We start from the raw sequence: 23,299 nt of genomic DNA, 5'->3' as shown, positions 1-23,299 counted from the left end.
ATCTTCCTTCTTTTCTCATTAGCTAGTCCAGTGGTGGCACCATAACCTGCGACCTCAACTCTGGAATGACACAAGAAGTGTTTGGACGCTTTTCTCTCCTTTTTTTGTCAGTTACATACAAATACATATATTGATTGTTTTGCACGTTAACTTTGAAATGTTGCCCTGAGGCCTGTACTATGAAGCAGGATCTCATCTCTCCAGGTAACTTCAGAGTTCTATATGAAGGATTTTGACTTCTTACCAGAGAAAATTGTAAGAGTAACCCTGACCTGCTGTTATATTAGTTATGTCCTTTATAGAGTTTTAGTCACCACTTTATCATCACGCACCACACCTGGCTAGCATGCTTGCACTGTGCTTGCTCAGCGCATTGGGACACCATTCAAGCTCACTGCAGCACATGCTACTTCCTGTTTTAAAGGGCTTTGTAGCAGCCCTTGTTACATGCGTGGGCACGGAGCATGAAGCAGAAAGCACAGCTTAAAAGAGAAGTTGATATACCCGGCGGCGTGACACTGACTGGTGTTTTACACCCTTTTTGGCTCCTACCTCAAAGCACACTGTGCGCTGTCGATCTTATGTGCTGCACAGTAATGTTTAATATTTAGTATTTACAGTTATATTCCCATATATCATTGTGATGTTGTTTATTCTATTGCTCTCGTTTTCTTCTGCTTGTTTTCTTTTTTCATTCTCAGCAGGTGAAATTAAAAAAGTATCTATTGTTAGCTAGTTTATTGTTTATTTATTGTGTCATTCTTTCTCCCTGTCCTATCCCCCAGTCATGTCTGTCCCGTCTTTAAAAAACAAAAATAAAATAAATACATAATTATAATAAAGGTCAATCAAATGGACTAATATGGCAAGGCCATGATGATCCACTTGGTAAAGTAAATCCACTTGGCATCTTTCTTGGCCTTCAGACAACAATTCTGATTGCTAAAGATCCAAACCGGACAACAAAAAAAACAAACAAAAACAAAACAAAACATTTCTATGAAAAAAAACAAAACAAAAACACAGAAAACCGTACATTTGCACTCAATGCTTGAACTTAACGCTGCTACTGTATTTGTTTTTGTCCCTGTTAGCCTTTATGAGCAGTGGCTCAGGAGGCACAGACCATCTCCACGTGTTGAGCCAATATTTTATGTATATTTACTTAGGTGATTATCTTTTCATATACAGATATAGTGTTTTAATGGGGTATTTATTTTAATGAATATAATCATACATAAAAATGTGAGCAATATCATTTATATAGATCTGTTTTAGTGCTGTGATTCCCCACAGCATGCCCCAACAGAGATCCCAATACCTCTGAGTGTTTTCAATCTGAATGAAAATAAGTAAGCAGCGGAAGGGGAGGCCACCGGTGTTCATGAAATCAAGCTTCATGAATTCAGCAGAGGCTTGTTTAGGATTTTAGATTTCTCGTTAATTCAGGAAGAGAGAACAAAAGCTCTCCTATTATTCTCTTTGTGGCTGTTATTAAATTCTGGCGACGATGCAGTGATATTGTTACAGCCCTACTCTTTACATCTGATTTTATTTTTTCTCATTAGGAGTTTTCCTGTTGAAACATTTTTGGCTGTTGTCATCGTCTGTGTGCATTGTCTGTGTTTCCAGGCCAGAAACCGTAGCGGACAGGTGGGCTACGTCCCGGAGAAATACCTGCAGCTGCCCTCCTCCAACAGCCTGCTGAGCATGCTGCAGTCGCTGGCCGCGCTGGCCGCCCGATCCCAGTCCTCCAGCAACTCCACCGAACCTGAAACCGAACTCCCAACCGGCTCCGTCACCTCACACTATTCAAAGCACATTTATATGATGGCTAAAGTGGTGAATGTGGATTATTAAAGGAGGACATTGCATTACACTATCTGTAGATGTCTTTATTATTGTGATCATGACAGGTTCATAAAATAAAACCAGACAGGTTGAGAAAAAAATTATGGGGACCTGCATGAAGATATGCTGACATTACTTGAAACAAGAGGTTCCTACTGAAATTTTACATGTCATGTTAGCTAGTCACAGCTGTATATGGGCTGGGATAAAAAGCACAGCATCCCTTCTGCTTCCTCTTTTTCTAAATCAGAAAGCGTTGTTTGATGTCTTTTGATTTAACATGAGCATTTTTTTCGTAGTGTTAGTTAAACATGCGGTGTTAAGAACACCACGTGACTGATAAATCAGTGTCTCTGTGCGCCAGTGTGGAGTTGTGTCCAACCTGACTGTTGGCGATGACGAGGAAGCGTCCCACCACATCATCAACATTATAGTCTTCAAGATCAGGATCGTCTCTGATAGGTGGGTCACTGCAGAGCTGGTCCCAGCAGAAGCCCTCAGGAGGGTTGTAGCCATTAGGAAGGATCCCTGTTGGTTAACGGGGGCAAGCGGTTAAAAAATAATGTGACACCGTCCTGTTGCTGAGTCCAGAAGTCATTAACATAAAGGGATGAAGAAAGAAACTTTGCATACCAGTAAAGAGGTCAGCCATTGGAGGAGTGAGGCTGTCGGAGGCTCTCCATAGAAGCTCCTGCTCCTTATTCCTCATCCTGCGAGCCCGGTCTTGATAGTCTAGACGACCAAAGAAGAAGCCATCGAATCCCATCTGCAGCAAAAGACAGACAGTTAATGGTTAAAGGAAAGTCAAATGGAAAGCCAGTGAACTAAAGTGTGCCTTCATGTAATAATGCAGCATTCTGGAAATAAGCCCATTTGATTCATTGCAGAGCAGCAAATCTGATAATGACGATACAGCCAAAAATTTGTAATGAGAAAACGGAGAGTCTTTCTCGACGTGAGTGCTACCTTCTAACTCTAATTAGCCTCAACTCTCTTCTTTAACTGATAAATTCTCCCATTTTAAGTCTCACTAGAAATCAGGCCTTCCTTAAGGTGACCAATTATGCTCATCCTTCTATTCTGCCCTATACTGCTGATATTAAACATGGCCAACGTTTGAAAGTGTGACAGTGAATGAGCTGAGCAATTCTGAAGTGTGACTCGTGCAAAACTCGAAGAATAAACATAAAGAGCTATGCTACCTGTGCAAACATGGAGGCGTGTTCCCGGGCGTGGCCAAGGGGGTCGATGTGCCAGGCGACGCGGGGACGGCCACAGGCTCCAAAAGTCTCATTAAGGAACCTCAGACCAATGGTCATCTGGTCAATGACGGCGCTGTAGTGTGTGGCAGCCTCGTCGCTCATACACCAACCACCATTCACAAATTCCAGACGGCCTGCGGGAGGAGCAGCTTTTGGTAAGGATGCACTGAAACACTTAACGCAGCTGTATAGTACTGAATGGGTATTTACCTTCATTAACCAGCTGTTTGACTGTCTGCTGCATGCTGGAGCTCTGACTCTTCCACCAGTGGTAGAAAAAGGCCGTCTCCACATAGATGAACCTCCTATCTGGATTCTTCCACAACTGATCCACAACTGAGTCCAGGATGTACTGAACACCAGCGTGCTGGATGTCATTACGATCTACGCGCACAAATGTGCACAGATTTAGGACAAAAGAGACGTTATTTTGTCAATGCTTCAAGAAGTGGTCAGAATTTAGTTGCTGTGTGTCACAGTTTGAAAAATATTTATTTACACTAACGTATCTTAACAGCAAGAAAGTATATGTGCTCATCTGCATTCATGCATATGCCCAATCAAACCACCCTCATTGCAGATGAGTTCTGCTTACATATTAACCCAGACTGGAAATCAATATCAGATGACGGTCACCTGCACAACACCTGGCCTTACAACTTACTATAAACAACATGTGACATTAAAATATGCAAGCTCGACAATCAATTCCACTAAAAGCATAAAACTCTAAAGCAATGAAGAAGTAAACTGTTGCAGTAAACAGTACATTATGAGGCAGCGTGAAATACACGACAGAGTATAAAATTAAACGAAGGTGTTTTAATATCGTCTTCTGGTACATTTCGACAGTGGCTCGGGCCACTTCGGGGGTGGGGTGCCCTCGGCCTCTCGGCCTGGGGCTCGGTCACTCTGGCGCAGCTGGCTGCCGGCGGAGCTCACGGGCAGGTCACTGCAAACCCCCCTGGCTTCTGCTCCACAGCTGCTGAGTGACCCCTCATCTGGGGCTCTCCTCAGCTCTTTCTGGGACAGTGGCACAGCTGCCCCTCTGTTGGTCTTCCTTGGTCTCTTGTGCTCTGAGGGCCTCTGGATGTCTGGAGTCTTGATCTCCTCCATACCTGCTTCATGCCCTGGAGGACGGGGCTGTGGCCCCCCACACCCTCTAGCAGATCATTACATGAAGGAACCTTTTAAAAACAAGCGCGCTCATGCTCACAGGTGTACACACGAGTGCTCACACACACAAACTACACCCTTTTTGGCTCCTACCTTAAAGCACACTGTGTGCTGTCGATCTTACGTGCTGCACAAAAATTGTTTAACATTTAGTATTTACTGTTATATTCCCATAGATCATCGTGATGTTGTTTATTCTATTGTTCTAGTCTTCTTCTGCTTGTTTTCTTTTTTCTTTCTCAACAGGTGATCCAGGAAAAGAAAAAGAGAAAAAAAAGGTGATGAAGCAGATTTTCATTGTCTTTTCTCTCTATCTCTTTTCTCCTTTTTCTTTCCCTCTCCTTCTGTTAACTTTCTTCTGAACTTTTCTTCTTGTTTTTCTTTCCCATCCCCGAGTCCAGTCTGGCCTGATTACAATATCTTAGAATAAAAATAACTAATAAAGATCAAATAAACTATGACAATCAAGTGGGCCAGTATAGCAAAAGGCCCACTTGGGAAAGTAAATCTGTTGGGCATTTTTCTTGGCCTTCAGACAATAATTCTGATTGCTACAGTGCCAGACAGGACACAAAAAAAAAGAAAAAAAAAGATACATTTCCACATTTCGCACAGCCCCAACAACAGACAGTAGTTCGAACATGAGTGATGGCTGTCACTCCAGTTCACATTCAAATCAAATCCAGAGATCATGTGAATGAACCACCATTAAAACACATCATAGGGCTTTAAAGCAGGAGGATAACGCTGCTGGTCACAAGACCCACAATCACTTGTAGCAGCAATCAGGAAGATATTTAGTACCAGTCAATAGAGCAGATTAACTTGCATCAGCAGAACTACTAGAGTAAATAGAAACATATGCAAACATTTGACAGAGTAAACACAGAGCAGGAGGTTGGCTAATAGCTTCACAGTGTTTTTTCTGTATGTGTCACACTGACCTCCATAGAAGTACTGGTCCACAGTCTTGAGCCAGCCAACGTCATCATGTGTGTGCGGGACCAGGTGGACATTCAACATGCCCGGCTTGGTGGCATGACATGACTGCACACAGACACACACTCTATGAATACAGCTGTACTGCTCTGTCGGAAGAGTCATAATGTCGACAAATATTCACTCCAAAAAGTGATCGTCTGCCAAAAATATTTTCTTTCTTTCTTTCTTTTTAAATTATAAATATGTATTTATTTGATTTGATTTTCGGTTGTTACAGACGGGACAGACATGACTGGGGGATAAGACAGGGAGAAAGAATGAAAGAAAGAGAGGGGGAGAAAGAAAAATAGAGGGGAGAAGAGATGGTGAGAAAGGTACGCAAGATCGACAGCGCACAATGTGCTTTGAGGTAGCAGCCAAGAAAGGTGTAGTTTGTGTCTGTGAAAACCCGTGTGTCCGCCTGTGTGCACACCTGTGTGCACACCTGTGTGGATCAGCATGCTTGTATTCAGTTCAGTTCAGTTCAGTTCATTTTTATTTCAAACATTTCAAACATGTGCCTTCACAATCATTACAAAATATCATTCCATTATTTGTTTGAAAAGGAGTAGGCTGAAGTATTTACTTATTTGTCCCTACCCCCTCAAGTTTTACCTGTCATTCATTTAATTTTTTTTTTGTCTTAAATTAAACAAACAACATATGAAACATATAAACATATGAAGTAAAACAAAACATAACATACATAAATCAAAAACAAGAAATTAGCAAGCCCCACCACAGTATAGTTTCTTTCATATGAAAAATACAGAATGTGTATATTTGCAGATACACAAGTTATGGAAAAACAACAAACCAAAACAAAACAAAAAAACAAAAAAACAACCAAAAAAGAACCGCAACACCATTACCAGCAACATTACCATCCTGGGTTAACCCCGTTTTCTTCATTCTTATACTTATTTAAAATTAGGTTTTTATATTTTACTTTAAACTGTTTTATGTTTTGACTGTCTTTTATTTCTTCTGTTAGACTGTTCCATAATTTAACTCCTGAAATTGAGATTGACATAGTTCTTAAAGTTGTTCTAGCACTTTGTATTTTTAAATTCCATTTCCCTCTTAAGTTATACCCACCTTCTCTTTCTATGAACAATTTACAGATTTCTTTGGGAAGCAATTTATTTCTGACTTTATACATTATTTGCGCTGTTTTAAGCTTCACCAAGTCTTGGAATTTAATAGCTTGCATTTTGACAAAGAGTGCATTTGTATGGTCCCTGTACCCTACATTATTTATTAATCTAATGGCCCTTTTCTGTATTATAGTTATTGTTTGTGTGTTACTTTTGTATGTGTTTCCCCAGACCTCTACACAGTAGCTCATATATGGCAGTAGTAAAGCACAGTATAAAATGTGCAGTGCTTTCTGATCCAACATATGCTTTGCTTTTCCCAGGACGGCAATGCCCCGTGCCAATTTCCCCCGAACATAAGTAATGTGTGGCTTCCAACAGAGCTTGTGGTCAATGATCACCCCAAGAAATTTTATTTCATTTACTCTTTCTAAATATACATTGTCAACACATATTTCTACTTCGATGTTTTTCTTTTGGTTTCCAAACAACATAAATTTGGTTTTATCGAGATTCAATGATAATTTATTTATATCAAACCACTTCTTTAATATCGTTAATTCCTGTGTGATCATTTCCAAAACCTGTGGCAATTCCCCACCTGCACACAGTATATTTGTGTCATCTGCAAATATTACAAACTTTAAAATCTCCGATACTCTGCAGATATCATTTAAGTACATAATAAACATTTTTGGACCCAGTACTGAACCTTGCGGTACTCCACAAGCTATATCCATCAAATTAGATTTATATTCATTTATTTGTACATATTGTTGCCTATTCCCTACATAGCTTTTTAACCATTCCAAAACCACTCCCCTAAACTTTTCCAGTTTTTTTAATAGAATTTCATGATTAACAGTATCAAACGCCTTCTTTAGATCTAAGAAAACTCCGAGCGCATACCTCTTATTATCCATACATTCCGTTATCTTTTCCATTAGATCTATCAGTGCCAAAGCTGTTGATCTGTTGTTTCTGAACCCATACTGACTATCTGTCATTAATTCATATTTTTCCACAAAACTGTCAAATCTTTTTATGAAGAGTTTTTCCAGTATCTTAGAGAACTGGGAGAGTATTGACACTGGTCTATAGTTTGTAAAATGATGTCTTTCACCGGTTTTGTAAATGGGAATAACTTTAGCAACTTTCATTTTTTGTGGAAAAACTCCTTTTTGAAACGACAAGTTGAATATATATTTTAATGGTTTTACGATACCATCAATAACTGTCTTTACCGTTACCATATCAATATCATTCCAGTCTGTACTGGTTTTGTTCTTAAGTCCTCTAACCATGTCATAAATCTCTTTCTCTTCCACTGCTCTTAAAAACATTGAGCTACTATTCCTTTCAATATTTTCACCAGTGTCCCTTTCTATTCCATCAACCTTTATTTCTTCTGCCAGTTTTGGCCCTATGTTTACGAAGAATTCATTAAAGCCATTTACTATCTCCTCCATGTTATTAATACTTCTTGTCCCTTCTATAAAGTACCCAGGGTAATCATTATTCCTTGTTTCATTTTTGATTATTCTGTTTAATACATTCCATATATCTCTTGTGTTATCTTTATTGTGTTCTAACCTTTTAATGTAATACTCTCTTTTACAGGATCTCATTATATTAGTTAATTTATTTTTGTAAGTTTTATACTTCATTTCAGTTTCTATTGTTCTCTTTTTTATGAATTCTCGATATAAGGTATTCTTTTTTTTGCTGGCATTTTGTAGTCCTTTTGTCATCCATGGTCTTCCTGCATAGTTGTGTTTCCTATTGATTTCAATTACTGGGCAGTTTTTATCAAGTAATGTGTTAAATGTTCTTAAAAATCCTTCGTAAGCTTTATTAACTTCTGTTTGTTCATATACAATATTCCAATCTTGCTTTAAAAGTTCATTTCTAAGACAATTTAAGGTCTTCTCTGTTCTTATTCTTTTGTAAATAATCTTATGTCCATCGTTGTTCACTTTATAATGGCAATTATACGATGCAAAGACTGGTAAATGGTCACTTATATCATTGATTAACAGCCCACTTGTTATCTTTCCTTCTATTATATTTGTAAATATATTATCTAATAGAGTTGCACAATGAGATGTTATTCTGGTCGGTCTTGTTATCAGTGGAAATAAACCGATGCTGTACATGGAATCAATAAATTCTTCTGTACTCTTATTATGATTTGGATTCAATAAGTCAATATTAAAGTCCCCACAAATAAACATTCTTTTCTGATTTATATTTGTAAATAAGTCCTCCATATTATCCTTAAATATCTCAATCTTAGATCCTGGTGTTCTATATATACAACTGACAATTAGGTTTTTCCTTTTTTCTATAATTATTTCCACTGATAAACATTCCATCACTCCATCAATAACAGTTGTCATTCTTCCCATTCTTTTGTACTTTAGGTTTTTATCAATGTAAAGTGCCACCCCACCTCCTTTCTTGTTGATCCTGTCTACATGAAGGAATTCATATCCATTTATTTTAAAGTCTTCTTCTTTTCCAGGAGTTATCCAGGTCTCCGATATGGCTATCACATTGAATGGCTGTTCAAACTGTGTTATGTAGTCTTTGATGGATTGAAAGTTTGCATATAAGCTTCGACTATTAAAGTGAACCATTGTTATACCCTGTTCTACCTTGAATTCCTTTTTAAGTTGCTCATTTGTATAATAATTGCATTCATTTGTCTTATTGTTAAAGAAATTACAATCAGGATCTATGTTGCTGTCATACATCAATGTCTTATTTTCAATATCTATATGAGTTGTTAGTTGAAAATTGTCAGACATCTGCGTTGGTTGTGCACTTGGACGGTCACATCATATTTAGCACTGCTTTGCATTTATCAGTTATATTTTTCTAGTTCAGTCATCTCTTTGATGACTAGAACCTTAGCCTGCTCTGGTGTTCCATTTAACTTAATGAATATTTTACAGTCTATTCAAAAGGTTTCTCCATGTAACGATCTGCTAGGGAGTGTGGGGAGCCCCCAGACATTCAGAGGCCCCAGAATACGAGGACCCAAGGAGGACCACCAGGGGTGCAACCGTGCCACCCTCCTGGGAAGAGCTGAGGAGAGCCCTAAACGAGAGGTCACCCAGCAGCCACAGAGCAGAGGCCAGAGGGAGTTGCAGTGGCGTGCCCGCGGGATCTGCCGGCAGCCAGCTGTGCCAGAGAGAATTGGGCCTCAGGCCCAGAGGCTAGAGGCCTGAGTGCACCCCACCTCCCGGAAGGGGCCCAGCCGGGCCACGGGCACCAGGCCCTGCCAGTTGGCCACCAGGAGTGAGTCGGCACATACATGAGCGCTCAGCCCCAGACACCAAGAACCACCAACACACCAACGTCTGAGGGCATCAGCCACTGGCAGGGAGTGCAGTGAGGGGAGATAGGCCTCCAAACCTCGGAGAGCCTGAGATGTTCCCAGAGAGGTGGAGTCTAAGACCCAAGCTGACATATAAACACAGACGGTGCATTCCCACCCCCATATACACAAACTCACCCGACGTGGAGACAGACACAAAGAGTCTAACTCTATATCTCAGGTCCAGGTACCCCCGCCCTCAGAGGGGCAAACCGGACCCGGACCCAGGAGATGTAACCCTTCTCTCTGGGGTGGAGGAAAGCAAACCGCCTCCTTATCTGCAGCAGCAGGGAGGCCCCGCATCCCAGACCCCAATCTGACGGCCAGCACCTCCTCCCAGTCCCCCTGCCCAGACGGTTAACAGAACGGGGGTGAGTGAAGACCCCAAACCTCCCTCCACCCGCTCATATGTAGTGTTGCTGCGTCCTGTTCTTAAGTGCATTTAATTATTACTGTCTGTAATTTTAAAAAGCAAAGTTTTCAAGAAATCAACATCCAGGTTTGCAGTTAAAGCCACAAACTCAATCTTCTACCAGTTAATTGTATAACAAACAACCTCACCAGATCTAATAGTACAGGAACAGATCGCTCAGGATTTGACAGGACCAAAACAACATCATCTGCATATATATTCCACAATCACATAGGGATGGGGGTGGGGGGTGGGGCTCGTGTTTAGAATTAGAATTAGAATTAGAATTCAACTTTATTGTCATTGCACATGCACAGGTACAGGGCAACGAAATGCAGTTTGCATCCATCCAGAAGTGCTTTAGTGATATAGATATATTACAATATATAATAGCAATAATATAGATATGTGGCTACAATGTAGCTTGCCATCACCAGTGTGTGAATGTGTGTGTGAATGGGTAAAAAAAAAAAAGAGGCAGCACGGTGGCACGGTGGTTAGCACTGTTGCCGCACAGCAAGAAGGTCCTGAGTTCAATTCCAACATCAGGCTGGGGTCTTTCTGTGTGGAGTTTGCATGTTCTCCCCGTGTTTGCGTGGGTTCTCTCCGGGTACTCCGGCTTCCTCCCACTGTCCAAAGACATGCAGCTTGTGGGGATAGGTTAATTGGATAATTCAAATTGCCACTAGGTGTGAATGGTTGTCTGTCCCTGTGTGTTGGCCCTGCGACAGACTGGCGACCTGTCCAGGTTGTACCCCGCCTTTCGCCCTATGACAGCTGGGATAGGCTCCAGCGCCTCCCGCGACCCTGAAAAGGATAAGCGAATGGATGGATGGATGGATAGATATGTAAGTATATTACAGAAATGGGTCTATTATGGTATGTTATAATGTACACGGTATGAAGTATGTTGTGAATATTCTATAACTATAAGTATGTACAGGCTGTAGTGAGTACAAGCTATGAACAGGATATAAATATGAAAAACTATACAGAATATGAAATAATGATACTGATGTTTGTTGCATTTGAAATTATCTGACAGTTAAAATGTTTTATTATTTGTATTGCTCAAAATGACAGCGTGTAATCTGTTATCAGACTCAACTGGCTTCTCTCAAAAAGTAAAATAAGCCCCCCCACCACTTTAATCACACTCTAGATCTTGTTTTAACATACGACATAGAAACGGAACATTTAACAGATAACTCGTAAGCTGGAGATGAAATGGTGTGCAAAAATGTAGTAGATCATCATTTAGCCTGCTTTATTAAAAAAGCCCTCCATAAAGCTAGAACATCTTACTATTCATTACTGATTGAAGAAAATAAGAACAGCTTCTTCCCATGTGCTGTCAGAACTCTTAATGCAAACTAAAAGTATGAACTGACTTCCCCAGTTCATCCACTGTGATGCTGCTATTGATTAGCTATGTGCAATATCTCAGTCTTTCCATGTTTTGTGCAATATTTTAGGCTCATGTGCCATATCTCTAGTGTGTGCAATATTTATGGTCCTGTGCAATATTTTGGTCTCAGTGGTATCTCAGTGGTATTACCACCCTAAACAACCATAGCCCCTCCATCCAGCCAGCGATCGTGGCTCAAGAGTTGGGAGGTCGCCTTGTAATCGGAAGGTTGCCGGTTCGAGACCTGGCTTAGACAGGCTCGGTCGTCGTGTCCTTGGGCAAGACACTTCACCTGTTGCCTACTGGTGGTGGTCAGAAGGCCCGGTGGCGCCAGTGTCCGGCAGCCTCGCCTCTGTCAGTGCGTCCCAGGGTGGCTGTGGCTACAATGTAGCTTGCCATCACCAGTGTGTGAATGGGTGGATGACTGGATGTACAGTGTTTTGGGGTCCTTAGGGACTAGAAAAGCGCTATACAAATACAGACCATTTACCATTTCACCCCTATTTATTTTATTATATAACTGCCCTTGTATACACCCACAATGTTTCTGTTTCAATGTTTCTTACGCATACACCATGTATATAGTTGGTTATTTTTTTCCCTCGTTGTACATTGTTTTCTCTTCTTTACTTTCATTGCATCTCCAGCCCAGTACAGCTTAAGGGAAGTTGGGACAATGTAAAAGACTTTCTTTAGGCAATTGCATTTGAATTACCTAAATTCATGACAGGCATTCAAGCAGTAATGCCTGGACTGAGAAACAAACACACCAAGCTTCTGTGTTGTTTGAGCCAGAGACTGCACTTGTGGATGAACAATACAAACATTTTATGTTTATTATGTCAGTAATGTAACTTGCAATAAAAAGTTATGGGAAGCTTAGACTTAGTTTCAGAATAATTACATCTGATACTTTGTTTTATTGAAAAGGTTATTAAAGTTTTAAATTGTATGACAAATAAAATAATAAATTACTAAAAAACACCAGCTACAATATTCGTAATATGTGTGTTGTTCAGCAGAACAGTGTCCAGTATGTTAGTTGATATACTTTATTTACATTTGAAAACAAAAGTTGGCATTACAAGGAGCGTTTTTAATTCTTAATTTTTAAATAAACATACAGTGTTTATATTAAGTGTTGAATTAGAAAAAGATTCAAGGATATTATGTCAGACAATGGCAGTAAGAAACATAGTGTTAAAATAGCTGTATATAGCATTATCTCTTTGACCTGAAGATTAATCTTGAGAAGAGGTCAAAGGTCAGTTATCGTTATGGGGTCTTGCTATATGCTATGACACAAACATAGCAGAGTTGTAAGTATCATAGTTTCTAGGCTCTAAGGCTTTTTGTCAGTTTAATAGTGAGCTTTACAAGATTGATGTTCGTGCTCAAGGTTGGCACAGGCCTAAGTTCGCTTATGACCACTAGAGCTGAAAACAAGACCTCAAGCAATCCTAAGGCTAATTAGCGCGGCTAGCATTTTAATATCTGTTAAATGTTGTCATTGCTAACATATACCTGTTTTACAGCATGGTGAGTAGCGAGAACGCTAAGTTATTGTTAGCTTCGATAAGAAAAATGTGAAGATGTAATATTACCATGAGCTATATGCTAATGTTATTCACTCAAGCAAACATCTCAGTTACGGATTTGCTGCTTTCTAATATCTATGTTTATTTCTGGATATACCTATACCTACGTGCTTATATTACATCCCACATAAAGGGTGATAAGGCAGTAACTATAAATGACCATAAATTAACTGTAAATTACATTGCAGTGAGCTCCATTCTTATAGTTTTATTACGTGCACACGCAGTTGGCAACCGTAACCAAGGCGAGTGTTTAAATGCACTTCCACAACGTTCCATTCGTTCTTTTGTGCTGGCTCGTGAACTTGTCTTGACCTGCTCCAAACTCAGCTTGTGGAAAGATAACTTTTGGAGAATATTTCTACAGAAAGCGGAATTTACTAGAAAGCGACAGTACAAACGACTTCTGAGTCGTTTGTACTTGTGTTTCGTCATAACAGCAAAGCTGGCTGGCTCATCATGGATCCGGACTCATTGAAAGTCACCTGGCTGGTACGTTTCAAAGATTCTTCAATTATTTTAAGAGTCACTAGACAACTATAATAATTTAACAAGTTCCAGTGTGAATATCAAATTTTTAATGTGATCAAAATATGTGTATTCCAAGATTTTTCCCGGTAAATAGTTTGTATGCTTTAAATTTTGCGGGACAGCTGTAGAATTTATTACCGACTGGCCTATGAATGTGAAAAAAGGTGTTACTTTGATTGAAGGCTTCAAATTTGACACTGCCCCCCAATAAAATGGTTAAACTAGCTTAATGGACAAAGATTAGTAAAATACTCCCCAAAAAAAGAATAAAAATAAAATCAGTTTCTATGGTAACAGCATTTTGTCACAATGATAGAACATGCAGGTGAACACACCAGATCCCCTGTAGCTCCTGACATCATTTTCTTCTCTGGATCAAAAGCTTCATTAGGTAAACTATAACGTTTTTTCCCAGCTACATAACGCAGTGATAAAAAAAATAATCAAAACAAAATAATATAAAAATAATATTGAAAACATTAAGCATAGTCAAAATAATCATGAAGTTAAACCTTTATGTGTGTGTTTTATTTTGTGTTTTATTTTAAAAATATGTGCTTGGAGTTCCACTGCCTTTGTTTGTATTGGGAACATTTAGGACATGAAATTGGTACATTAAACCTCTGATGCTGTTTCAAAATGTGTTACATTGTTAATGAAAGAATCGTAATAAATAAATAAATAAATAAGAGAATGAGCTGCCTAGTTAGTTATACATTTCCTGTAGTATATTTATGTAACAAGCTATTTATGTCCAGTTATTTACAAATGAGTACCTATTATCCATTACCTACTCCAACGTAGTGTTTGCATAAAGGTTTAAAAAGGACAAATAAAAAGAAATGAATGTATACAAAATAAAATAGTGTTACCATAAAAGTGTAGTGTGCACAGAGTGAGCTGCCTTGGGGGAGGTTTGGTGCTCTTCTATTAAAAATGGATGCTTCACTTAATGATGTGAACTTAGTTGACATCTTTTGATCTCACATGAAAAAGTCGAAGTGTCACTCAGTCTGACATAAATGTAGCCTAAAATGCTCTTCTGTCATCATCTGCTCAAACTAATAAATGTAGGTCTGTTGCTTTAGCACTGGCTGTTTATTACATTCCTAATGTTATTTTAAACTTGTTTCCTTACAGACTGTCTTGACTATGTGGTTGAGCGTCCTGCAGAAGAAGGCCTTCCTCAAGTCATCAGGATCCTGGATGACAGTCTCCCGAACGCCATCTCTTCTGATGAAGCACAGGAAACTGATGCCCAGCGTGTCGGTGACGGTGAGTATATCCCTCCCTCAGTCTTCCCCTTTTCTCATAAAGAACTGGATGCTGATGCGTGTCAGCGAAGTGCAAGATGAAAAAACCCTCCCTGAAAATGAGGAATCAATGCTGGAAAGTCATTTTATTGCTTTGAGGTCTGTTTATTGCAAATATCTTTGACTTGTTTTTATGCCTTGTAATGTTTATGTGTGTATTTATGTCTTATAATGTTTATATGTGTATTTATGTCTTGTACTGCTGGTAAGTAACTTTCTTGCACTGAGGTCTGTTTATTGCAAGTATCTTTGACTTGTTTTTATGTCTTATAATGTTTATATGTGTATTTATGTCTTGTATTGCTGTTAAATGTGTATGTATGTCTTCAATTGCTGGTAAGTAACTTTCTTGTACTGAGGTCTGTTTGTGGCAAATATCTTTGACTTGTTTTTATGTCTTGTAATGTTTATGTGTGTATTTATGTCTTGTATTGCTGGTAAGTAACTTTCTTGCACTGAGGTCTGTTTGTTGCAAATATCTTTGACTTGTTTTTATGTCTTGTAATGTTTATATGTGTATTTATGTCTTGTATTGCTGTTAAATGTGTATGTATGTCTTCAATTGCTGGTAAGTAACTTTCTTGTACTGAGGTCTGTTTGTCGCAAATATCTTTGACTTGTTTTTATGTCTTGTAATGTTTATGTCTGTATGTATGTCTTCAATTGCTGTTAAGTAACTTTCTTGCACTGAGGTCTGTTTGTTGCAAATATCTTTGACTTGTTTTTATGTCTTGTAATGTTTATGTGTGTATTTATGTCTTCAATTGCTGGTAAGTAACTTTCTTGCACTGAGGTCTGTTTGTTGCAAATATCTTTGACTTGTTTTTATGTCTTGTAATGTTTATGTGTGTATTTATGTCTTCAATTGCTGGTAAGTAACTTTCTTGCACTGAGGTCTGTTTGTTGCAAATATCTTTGACTTGTTTTTATGTCTTGTAATGTTTATGTCTGTATGTATTTCTTCAATTGCTGTTAAGTAACTTTCTTGCACTGAGGTCTGTTTGTTGCAAATATCTTTGACCTGTTTTTATGTCTTATAATGTTTATATTTGTACTTATGTGTTGCATTGCTCGTGAGTAACTTTCTTGCACTGAGGTCTGTTTATTGCAAATATCTTTGACCCTTTTTTTATGTCTTATAATGTTTATATTTGTACTTATGTCTTGTATTGCTGGTAAGTAACTTTCTTGCACTGAGGTCTGTTTATTGCAAATATCTTTGACCTGTTTTTATGTCTTATAATGTTTATATTTGTACTTATATCTTGTATTGCTGGTAAGTAACTTTCTTGCACTGAGGTCTGTTTGTTGCAAATATCTTTGACTTGTTTTTATGTCTTTTAATGTTTATGTGTGTATGTATGTCTTCAATTGCTCTTAAGTAACTTTCTTGCACTGAGGTCTGCTTGTTGCAAATATCTTTGACTTGTTTTTATGTCTTCTAATGTTTATGTGTGTATGTATGTCTTGGATTGCTGGTAAGTAACTTTCTTGCACTGAGGTCTGTGTATTGCAAATATCTTTGACTTGCTTTTATGTCTTATAATGTTTATGTGTGTATTTATGTGTTTTATTGCTGGTAAGTAACTTTCTTGCACTGAGGTCTGTTTATTGCGTATATCTTTGACTTGTTTTTATGTCTTGTAATGTTTATGTGTGTATGTATGTCTTCAATTGCTGTTAAGTAACTTTCTTGCACTGAGGTCTGTTTGTTGCAAATATCTTTGACTTGTTTTTATGTCTTGTAATGTTTATGTGTGTATTTATGTCTTGTATTGCTGGTAAGTAACTTTCTTGCACTGAGGTCTGTTTGTTGCAAATATCTTTGACTTGTTTTTATGTCTTATAATGTTTATGTCTGTATGTATGTCTTCAATTGCTGTTAAGTAACTTTCTTGCACTGAGGTCTGTTTGTTGCAAATATCTTTGACCTGTTTTTATGTCTTATAATGTTTATATTTGTACTTATGTGTTGCATTGCTGGTAAGTAACTTTCTTTCACTGAGGTCTGTTTATTGCAAATATCTTTGACTTGTTTTTATGTCTTATAATGTTTATGTGTGTATTTATGTCTGGTATTGCTGTTAAATGTGTATTTATGTCTTGTATTGCTGGTAAGTAACTTTCTTGCACTGAGGTCTGTTTATTGCAAATATCTTTGACTTGTTTTTATGTCTTATAATGTTTATGTCTGTATGTATGTCTTCAATTGCTGTTAAGTAACTTTCTTGCACTGAGGTCTGTTTGTTGCAAATATCTTTGACTTGTTTTTATGTCTTATAATGTTTATGTCTGTATGTATGTCTTCAATTGCTGTTAAGTAACTTTCTTGCACTGAGGTCTGTCTGTTGCAAATATCTTTGACCTGTTTTTATGTCTTATAATGTTTATATTTGTACTTATGTGTTGCATTGCTGGTAAGTAACTTTCTTGCACTGAGGTCTGTTCATTGCGAATATCTTTGACTTGTTTTTATGTCTTTTAATGTTTATGTGTGTATGTATGTCTTCAATTGCTGTTAAGTAACTTTCTTGCACTGAGGTCTGTTTGTCGCAAATATCTTTGCCTTGTTTTTATGTCTTATAATGTTTATGTCTGTATGTATTTCTTCAATTGCTGTTAAGTAACTTTCTTGCACTGAGGTCTGTTTGTTGCAAATATCTTTGACTTGTTTTTATGTCTTATAATGTTTATATTTGTACTTATGTCTTGTATTGCTGGTAAGTAACTTTCTTGCACTGAGGTCTGTTTGTTGCAAATATCTTTGACCTGTTTTTATGTCTTATAATGTTTATATTTGTACTTATGTCTTGTATTGCTGGTAAGTAACTTTCTTGCACTGAGGACTGTTTATTGCAAATATCTTTGACCTGTTTTTATGTCTTATAATGTTTATATTTGTACTTATATCTTGTATTGCTGGTAAGTAACTTTCTTGCACTGAGGTCTGTTTGTTGCAAATATCTTTGACTTGTTTTTATGTCTTATAATGTTTATGTCTGTATGTATGTCTTCAATTGCTGTTAAGTAACTTTCTTGCACTGAGGTCTGTTTGTTGCAAATATCTTTGACTTGTTTTTATGTTTTATAATGTTTATGTGTGTATTTATGTCTTGTATTGCTGGTAAGTAACTTTCTTGCACTGAGGTCTGTTTGTTGCAAATATCTTTGACCTGTTTTTATGTCTTATAATGTTTATATTTGTACTTATGTGTTGCATTGCTCGTGAGTAACTTTCTTGCACTGAGGTCTGTTTATTGCAAATATCTTTGACCCTTTTTTTATGTCTTATAATGTTTATATTTGTACTTATGTCTTGTATTGCTGGTAAGTAACTTTCTTGCACTGAGGTCTGTTTATTGCAAATATCTTTGACTTGTTTTTATGTCTTATAATGTTTATGTCTGTATGTATGTCTTCAATTGCTGTTAAGTAACTTTCTTCCACTGAGGTCTGTTTGTTGCAAATATCTTTGACCTGTTTTTATGTCTTATAATGTTTATGTGTGTATTTATGTCTGGTATTGCTGTTAAATGTGTACTTATGTCTTGTATTGCTGGTAAGTAACTTTCTTGCACTGAGGTCTGTTTGTTGCAAATATCTTTGACCTGTTTTTATGTCTTATAATGTTTATGTCTGTATGTATGTCTTCAATTGCTGTTAAGTAACTTTCTTGCACTGAGGTCTGTTTGTTGCAAACATCTTTGACTTGCTTTTATGTCTTATAATGTTTATGTGTGTATTTATGTCTGGTATTGCTGTTAAATGTGTACTTATGTCTTGTATTGCTGGTAAGTAACTCTCTTGCACTGAGGTCTGTTTGTTGCAAATATCTTTGACTTGCTTTTATGTCTTCTAATGTTTATGTGTCTATTTATGTCTTATAATGTTTATGTGTGTATGTATGTCTTGTATTGCTGGTAAGTAACTTTCTTGCACTGAGGTCTGTTTATTGCAAATATCTTTGACCTGTTTTTATGTCTTATAATGTTTATATTTGTACTTATGTGTTGTATTGCTGGTAAGTAACTTTCTTGCACTTAGGTCTGTTTATTGCAAATATCTTTGACCTGTTTTTATGTCTTATAATGTTTATATTTGTACTTATGTCTTCAATTGCTGTTAAGTAACTTTCTTGCACTGAGGTCTGTTTGTTGCAAATATCTTTGACTTGCTTTTATGTCTTATAATGTTTATGTGTGTATTTATGTCTTCAATTGCTGGTAAGTAACTTTCTTGCACTGAGGTCTGTTTGTCGCAAATATCTTTGCCTTGTTTTTATGTCTTATAATGTTTATGTCTGTATGTATTTCTTCAATTGCTGGTAAGTAACTTTCTTGCACTGAGGTCTGTTTGTTGCAAATATCTTTGACTTGCTTTTATGTCTTATAATGTTTATATTTGTACTTATGTGTTGCATTGCTCGTGAGTAACTTTCTTGCACTGAGGTCTGTTTATTGCAAATATCTTTGACCCTTTTTTTATGTCTTATAATGTTTATATTTGTACTTATGTCTTGTATTGCTGTTAAGTAACTTTCTTGCACTGAGGTCTGTTTATTGCAAATATCTTTGACCTGTTTTTATGTCTTATAATGTTTATATTTGTACTTATGTCTTGTATTGCTGTTAAGTAACTTTCTTGCACTGAGGTCTGTTTATTGCAAATATCTTTGACCCTTTTTTTATGTCTTATAATGTTTATATTTGTACTCATGTCTTGTATTGCTGGTAAGTAACTTTCTTGCACTGAGGTCTGTTTGTTGCAAATATCTTTGACCTGTTTTTATGTCTTATAATGTTTATGTGTGTATTTATGTCTTGTAATGATTATCTGTGTATGTATGTCTTGTATTGCTGGTAAGTAACTTTCTTGCACTGAGGTCTGTTTGTTGCAAATATCTTTGACCTGTTTTTATGTCTTATAATGTTTATATTTGTACTTATGTCTTGTATTGCTGGTAAGTAACTTTCTTGCACTGAGGTCTGTTTATTGCAAATATCTTTGACTTGTTTTTATGTCTTTTAATGTTTATGTGTGTATGTATGTCTTCAATTGCTCTTAAGTAACTTTCTTGCACTGAGGTCTGTTTGTTGCAAATATCTGTGACCTGTTTTTATGTCTTATAATGTTTATATTTGTACTTATGTGTTGTATTGCTGTTAAGTAACTTTCTTGCACTTAGGTCTGTTTATTGCAAATATCTTTGACCTGTTTTTATGTCTTATAATGTTTATATTTGTACTTATGTGTTGTATTGCTGGTAAGTAACTTTCTTGCACTGAGGTCTGTTTGTTGCAAATATCTTTGACCTGTTTTTATGTCTTATAATGTTTATATTTGTACTTATGTGTTGTATTGCTGGTAAGTAACTTTCTTGCACTTAGGTCTGTTTATTGCAAATATCTTTGACCTGTTTTTATGTCTTATAATGTTTATATTTGTACTTATGTCTTCAATTGCTGTTAAGTAACTTTCTTGCACTGAGGTCTGTTTGTTGCAAATATCTTTGACTTGCTTTTATGTCTTATAATGTTTATGTGTGTATTTATGTCTGGTATTGCTGTTAAATGTGTATTTATGTCTTGTATTGCTGGTAAGTAACTTTCTTGCACTGAGGTCTGTTTATTGCGAATATCTTTGACTTGTTTTTATGTCTTTCAATGTTTATGTGTGTATGTATGTCTTCAATTGCTGTTAAGTAACTTTCTTGCACTGAGGTCTGTTTGTTGCAAATATCTTTGACTTCTTTTTATGTCTTCTAATGTTTATGTGTGTATTTATGTCTTGTAATGATTATGTGTGTATGTATGTCTTGTATTGCTGGTAAGTAACTTTCTTGCACTGAGGTCTGTTTGTTGCAAATATCTTTGACCTGTTTTTATGTCTTATAATGTTTATATTTGTACTTATGTCTTCAATTGCTGTTAAGTAACTTTCTTGCACTGAGGTCTGTTTGTTGCAAATATCTTTGACTTGCTTTTATGTCTTACAATGTTTATGTGTGTATTTATGTCTGGTAATGATTATGTGTGTATGTATGTCTTGTATTGCTGGTAAGTAACTTTCTTGCACTGAGGTCTGTTTATTGCAAATATCTTTGACTTGTTTTTATGTCTTTTAATGTTTATGTGTGTATGTATGTCTTCAATTGCTCTTAAGTAACTTTCTTGCACTGAGGTCTGTTTGTTGCAAATATCTTTGACCTGTTTTTATGTCTTATAATGTTTATATTTGTACTTATGTCTTGTATTGCTGGTAAGTAACTTTCTTGCACTGAGGTCTGTTTGTTGCAAATATCTTTGACCTGTTTTTATGTCTTATAATGTTTATATTTGTACTTATGTCTTGTATTGCTGGTAAGTAACTTTCTTGCACTGAGGTCTGTTTATTGCAAATATCTTTGACTTGTTTTTATGTCTTTTAATGTTTATGTGTGTATGTATGTCTTCAATTGCTCTTAAGTAACTTTCTTGCACTGAGGTCTGTTTGTTGCAAATATCTTTGACCTGTTTTTATGTCTTATAATGTTTATATTTGTACTTATGTCTTCAATTGCTGTTAAGTAACTTTCTTGCACTGAGGTCTGTTTGTTGCAAATATCTTTGACCTGTTTTTATGTCTTATAATGTTTATATTTGTACTTATATCTTGTATTGCTGGTAAGTAACTTTCTTGCACTGAGGTCTGTTTGTTGCAAATATCTTTGACCTGTTTTTATGTCTTATAATGTTTATATTTGTACTTATGTCTTGTATTGCTGGTAAGTAACTTTCTTGCACTGAGGTCTGTTTGTTGCAAATATCTTTGACCTGTTTTTATGTCTTATAATGTTTATATTTGTACTTATGTCTTGTATTGCTGGTAAGTAACTTTCTTGCACTGAGGTCTGTTTGTTGCAAATATCTTTGACCTGTTTTTATGTCTTATAATGTTTATATTTGTACTTATATCTTGTATTGCTGGTAAGTAACTTTCTTGCACTGAGGTCTGTTTGTTGCAAATATCTTTGACCTGTTTTTATGTCTTATAATGTTTATATTTGTACTTATGTCTTGTATTGCTGGTAAGTAACTTTCTTGCACTTAGGTCTGTTTATTGCAAATATCTTTGACCTGTTTTTATGTCTTATAATGTTTATATTTGTACTTATATCTTGTATTGCTGGTAAGTAACTTTCTTGCACTGAGGTCTGTTTGTTGCAAATATCTTTGACCTGTTTTTATGTCTTATAATGTTTATATTTGTACTTATGTCTTGTATTGCTGGTAAGTAACTTTCTTGCACTGAGGTCTGTTTATTGCAAATATCTTTGACTTGTTTTTATGTCTTTTAATGTTTATGTGTGTATGTATGTCTTCAATTGCTCTTAAGTAACTTTCTTGCACTGAGGTCTGTTTGTTGCAAATATCTGTGACCTGTTTTTATGTCTTATAATGTTTATATTTGTACTTATGTGTTGTATTGCTGTTAAGTAACTTTCTTGCACTTAGGTCTGTTTATTGCAAATATCTTTGACCTGTTTTTATGTCTTATAATGTTTATATTTGTACTTATGTCTTCAATTGCTGTTAAGTAACTTTCTTGCACTGAGGTCTGTTTGTTGCAAATATCTTTGACTTGCTTTTATGTCTTATAATGTTTATGTGTGTATTTATGTCTGGTATTGCTGTTAAATGTGTATTTATGTCTTTTATTGCTGGTAAGTAACTTTCTTGCACTGAGGTCTGTTTATTGCGAATATCTTTGACTTGTTTTTATGTCTTTCAATGTTTATGTGTGTATGTATGTCTTCAATTGCTGTTAAGTAACTTTCTTGCACTGAGGTCTGTTTGTTGCAAATATCTTTGACTTCTTTTTATGTCTTCTAATGTTTATGTGTGTATTTATGTCTTGTAATGATTATGTGTGTATGTATGTCTTGTATTGCTGGTAAGTAACTTTCTTGCACTGAGGTCTGTTTGTTGCAAATGTCTTTGACCTGTTTTTATGTCTTATAATGTTTATATTTGTACTTATGTGTTGTATTGCTGGTAAGTAACTTTCTTGCACTTAGGTCTGTTTATTGCAAATATCTTTGACCTGTTTTTATGTCTTATAATGTTTATATTTGTACTTATGTCTTCAATTGCTGTTAAGTAACTTTCTTGCACTGAGGTCTGTTTGTTGCAAATATCTTTGACTTGCTTTTATGTCTTATAATGTTTATGTGTGTATTTATGTCTGGTATTGCTGTTAAATGTGTATTTATGTCTTGTATTGCTGGTAAGTAACTTTCTTGCACTGAG

At 36.4% G+C, this 23,299-nt stretch overlaps 1 protein-coding gene and 1 pseudogene across 2 annotated transcripts in view; one reads left to right on the top strand and one right to left on the bottom strand.

The window, feature by feature from the left end:
* Positions 1-2,170: 2,170 nt before the first annotated feature.
* Positions 2,171-5,332, bottom strand: LOC308395025 (lysosomal alpha-mannosidase-like; the record flags this gene model as incomplete). Its single annotated transcript, XM_080879679.1, has 5 exons — positions 5,234-5,332; positions 3,324-3,497; positions 3,054-3,247; positions 2,485-2,617; positions 2,171-2,379 (listed from the first exon to the last, which is right to left on the bottom strand). The coding sequence occupies exons 1-5, from the start codon at positions 5,310-5,312 to the stop codon at positions 2,171-2,173; spliced, it is 789 nt and encodes a 262-aa protein (XP_080735805.1). The 5' UTR covers positions 5,313-5,332.
* An 8,294-nt stretch (positions 5,333-13,626) lies between these two features.
* The window catches only part of LOC308395024 (F-BAR and double SH3 domains protein 2-like), a 55,203-nt pseudogene continuing 45,530 nt past the window's right edge, over positions 13,627-23,299 (top strand). Inside the window, exons 1-2 of the transcript in view lie at positions 13,627-13,659; positions 14,839-14,973. The product of the transcript in view is annotated as an F-BAR and double SH3 domains protein 2-like (transcript). The remainder of the gene's footprint in view (positions 13,660-14,838; positions 14,974-23,299) is intronic.

Source organism: Rhamphochromis sp. 'chilingali' (assembly GCF_963969265.1).
Source record: "Rhamphochromis sp. 'chilingali' genome assembly, chromosome: 4".
Taxonomy (NCBI): domain Eukaryota; kingdom Metazoa; phylum Chordata; class Actinopteri; order Cichliformes; family Cichlidae; genus Rhamphochromis; species Rhamphochromis sp. 'chilingali'.
The sequence above is the reverse complement of the archived record's forward strand: the minus strand, read 5'-3'. Positions and strand labels throughout refer to the sequence as shown.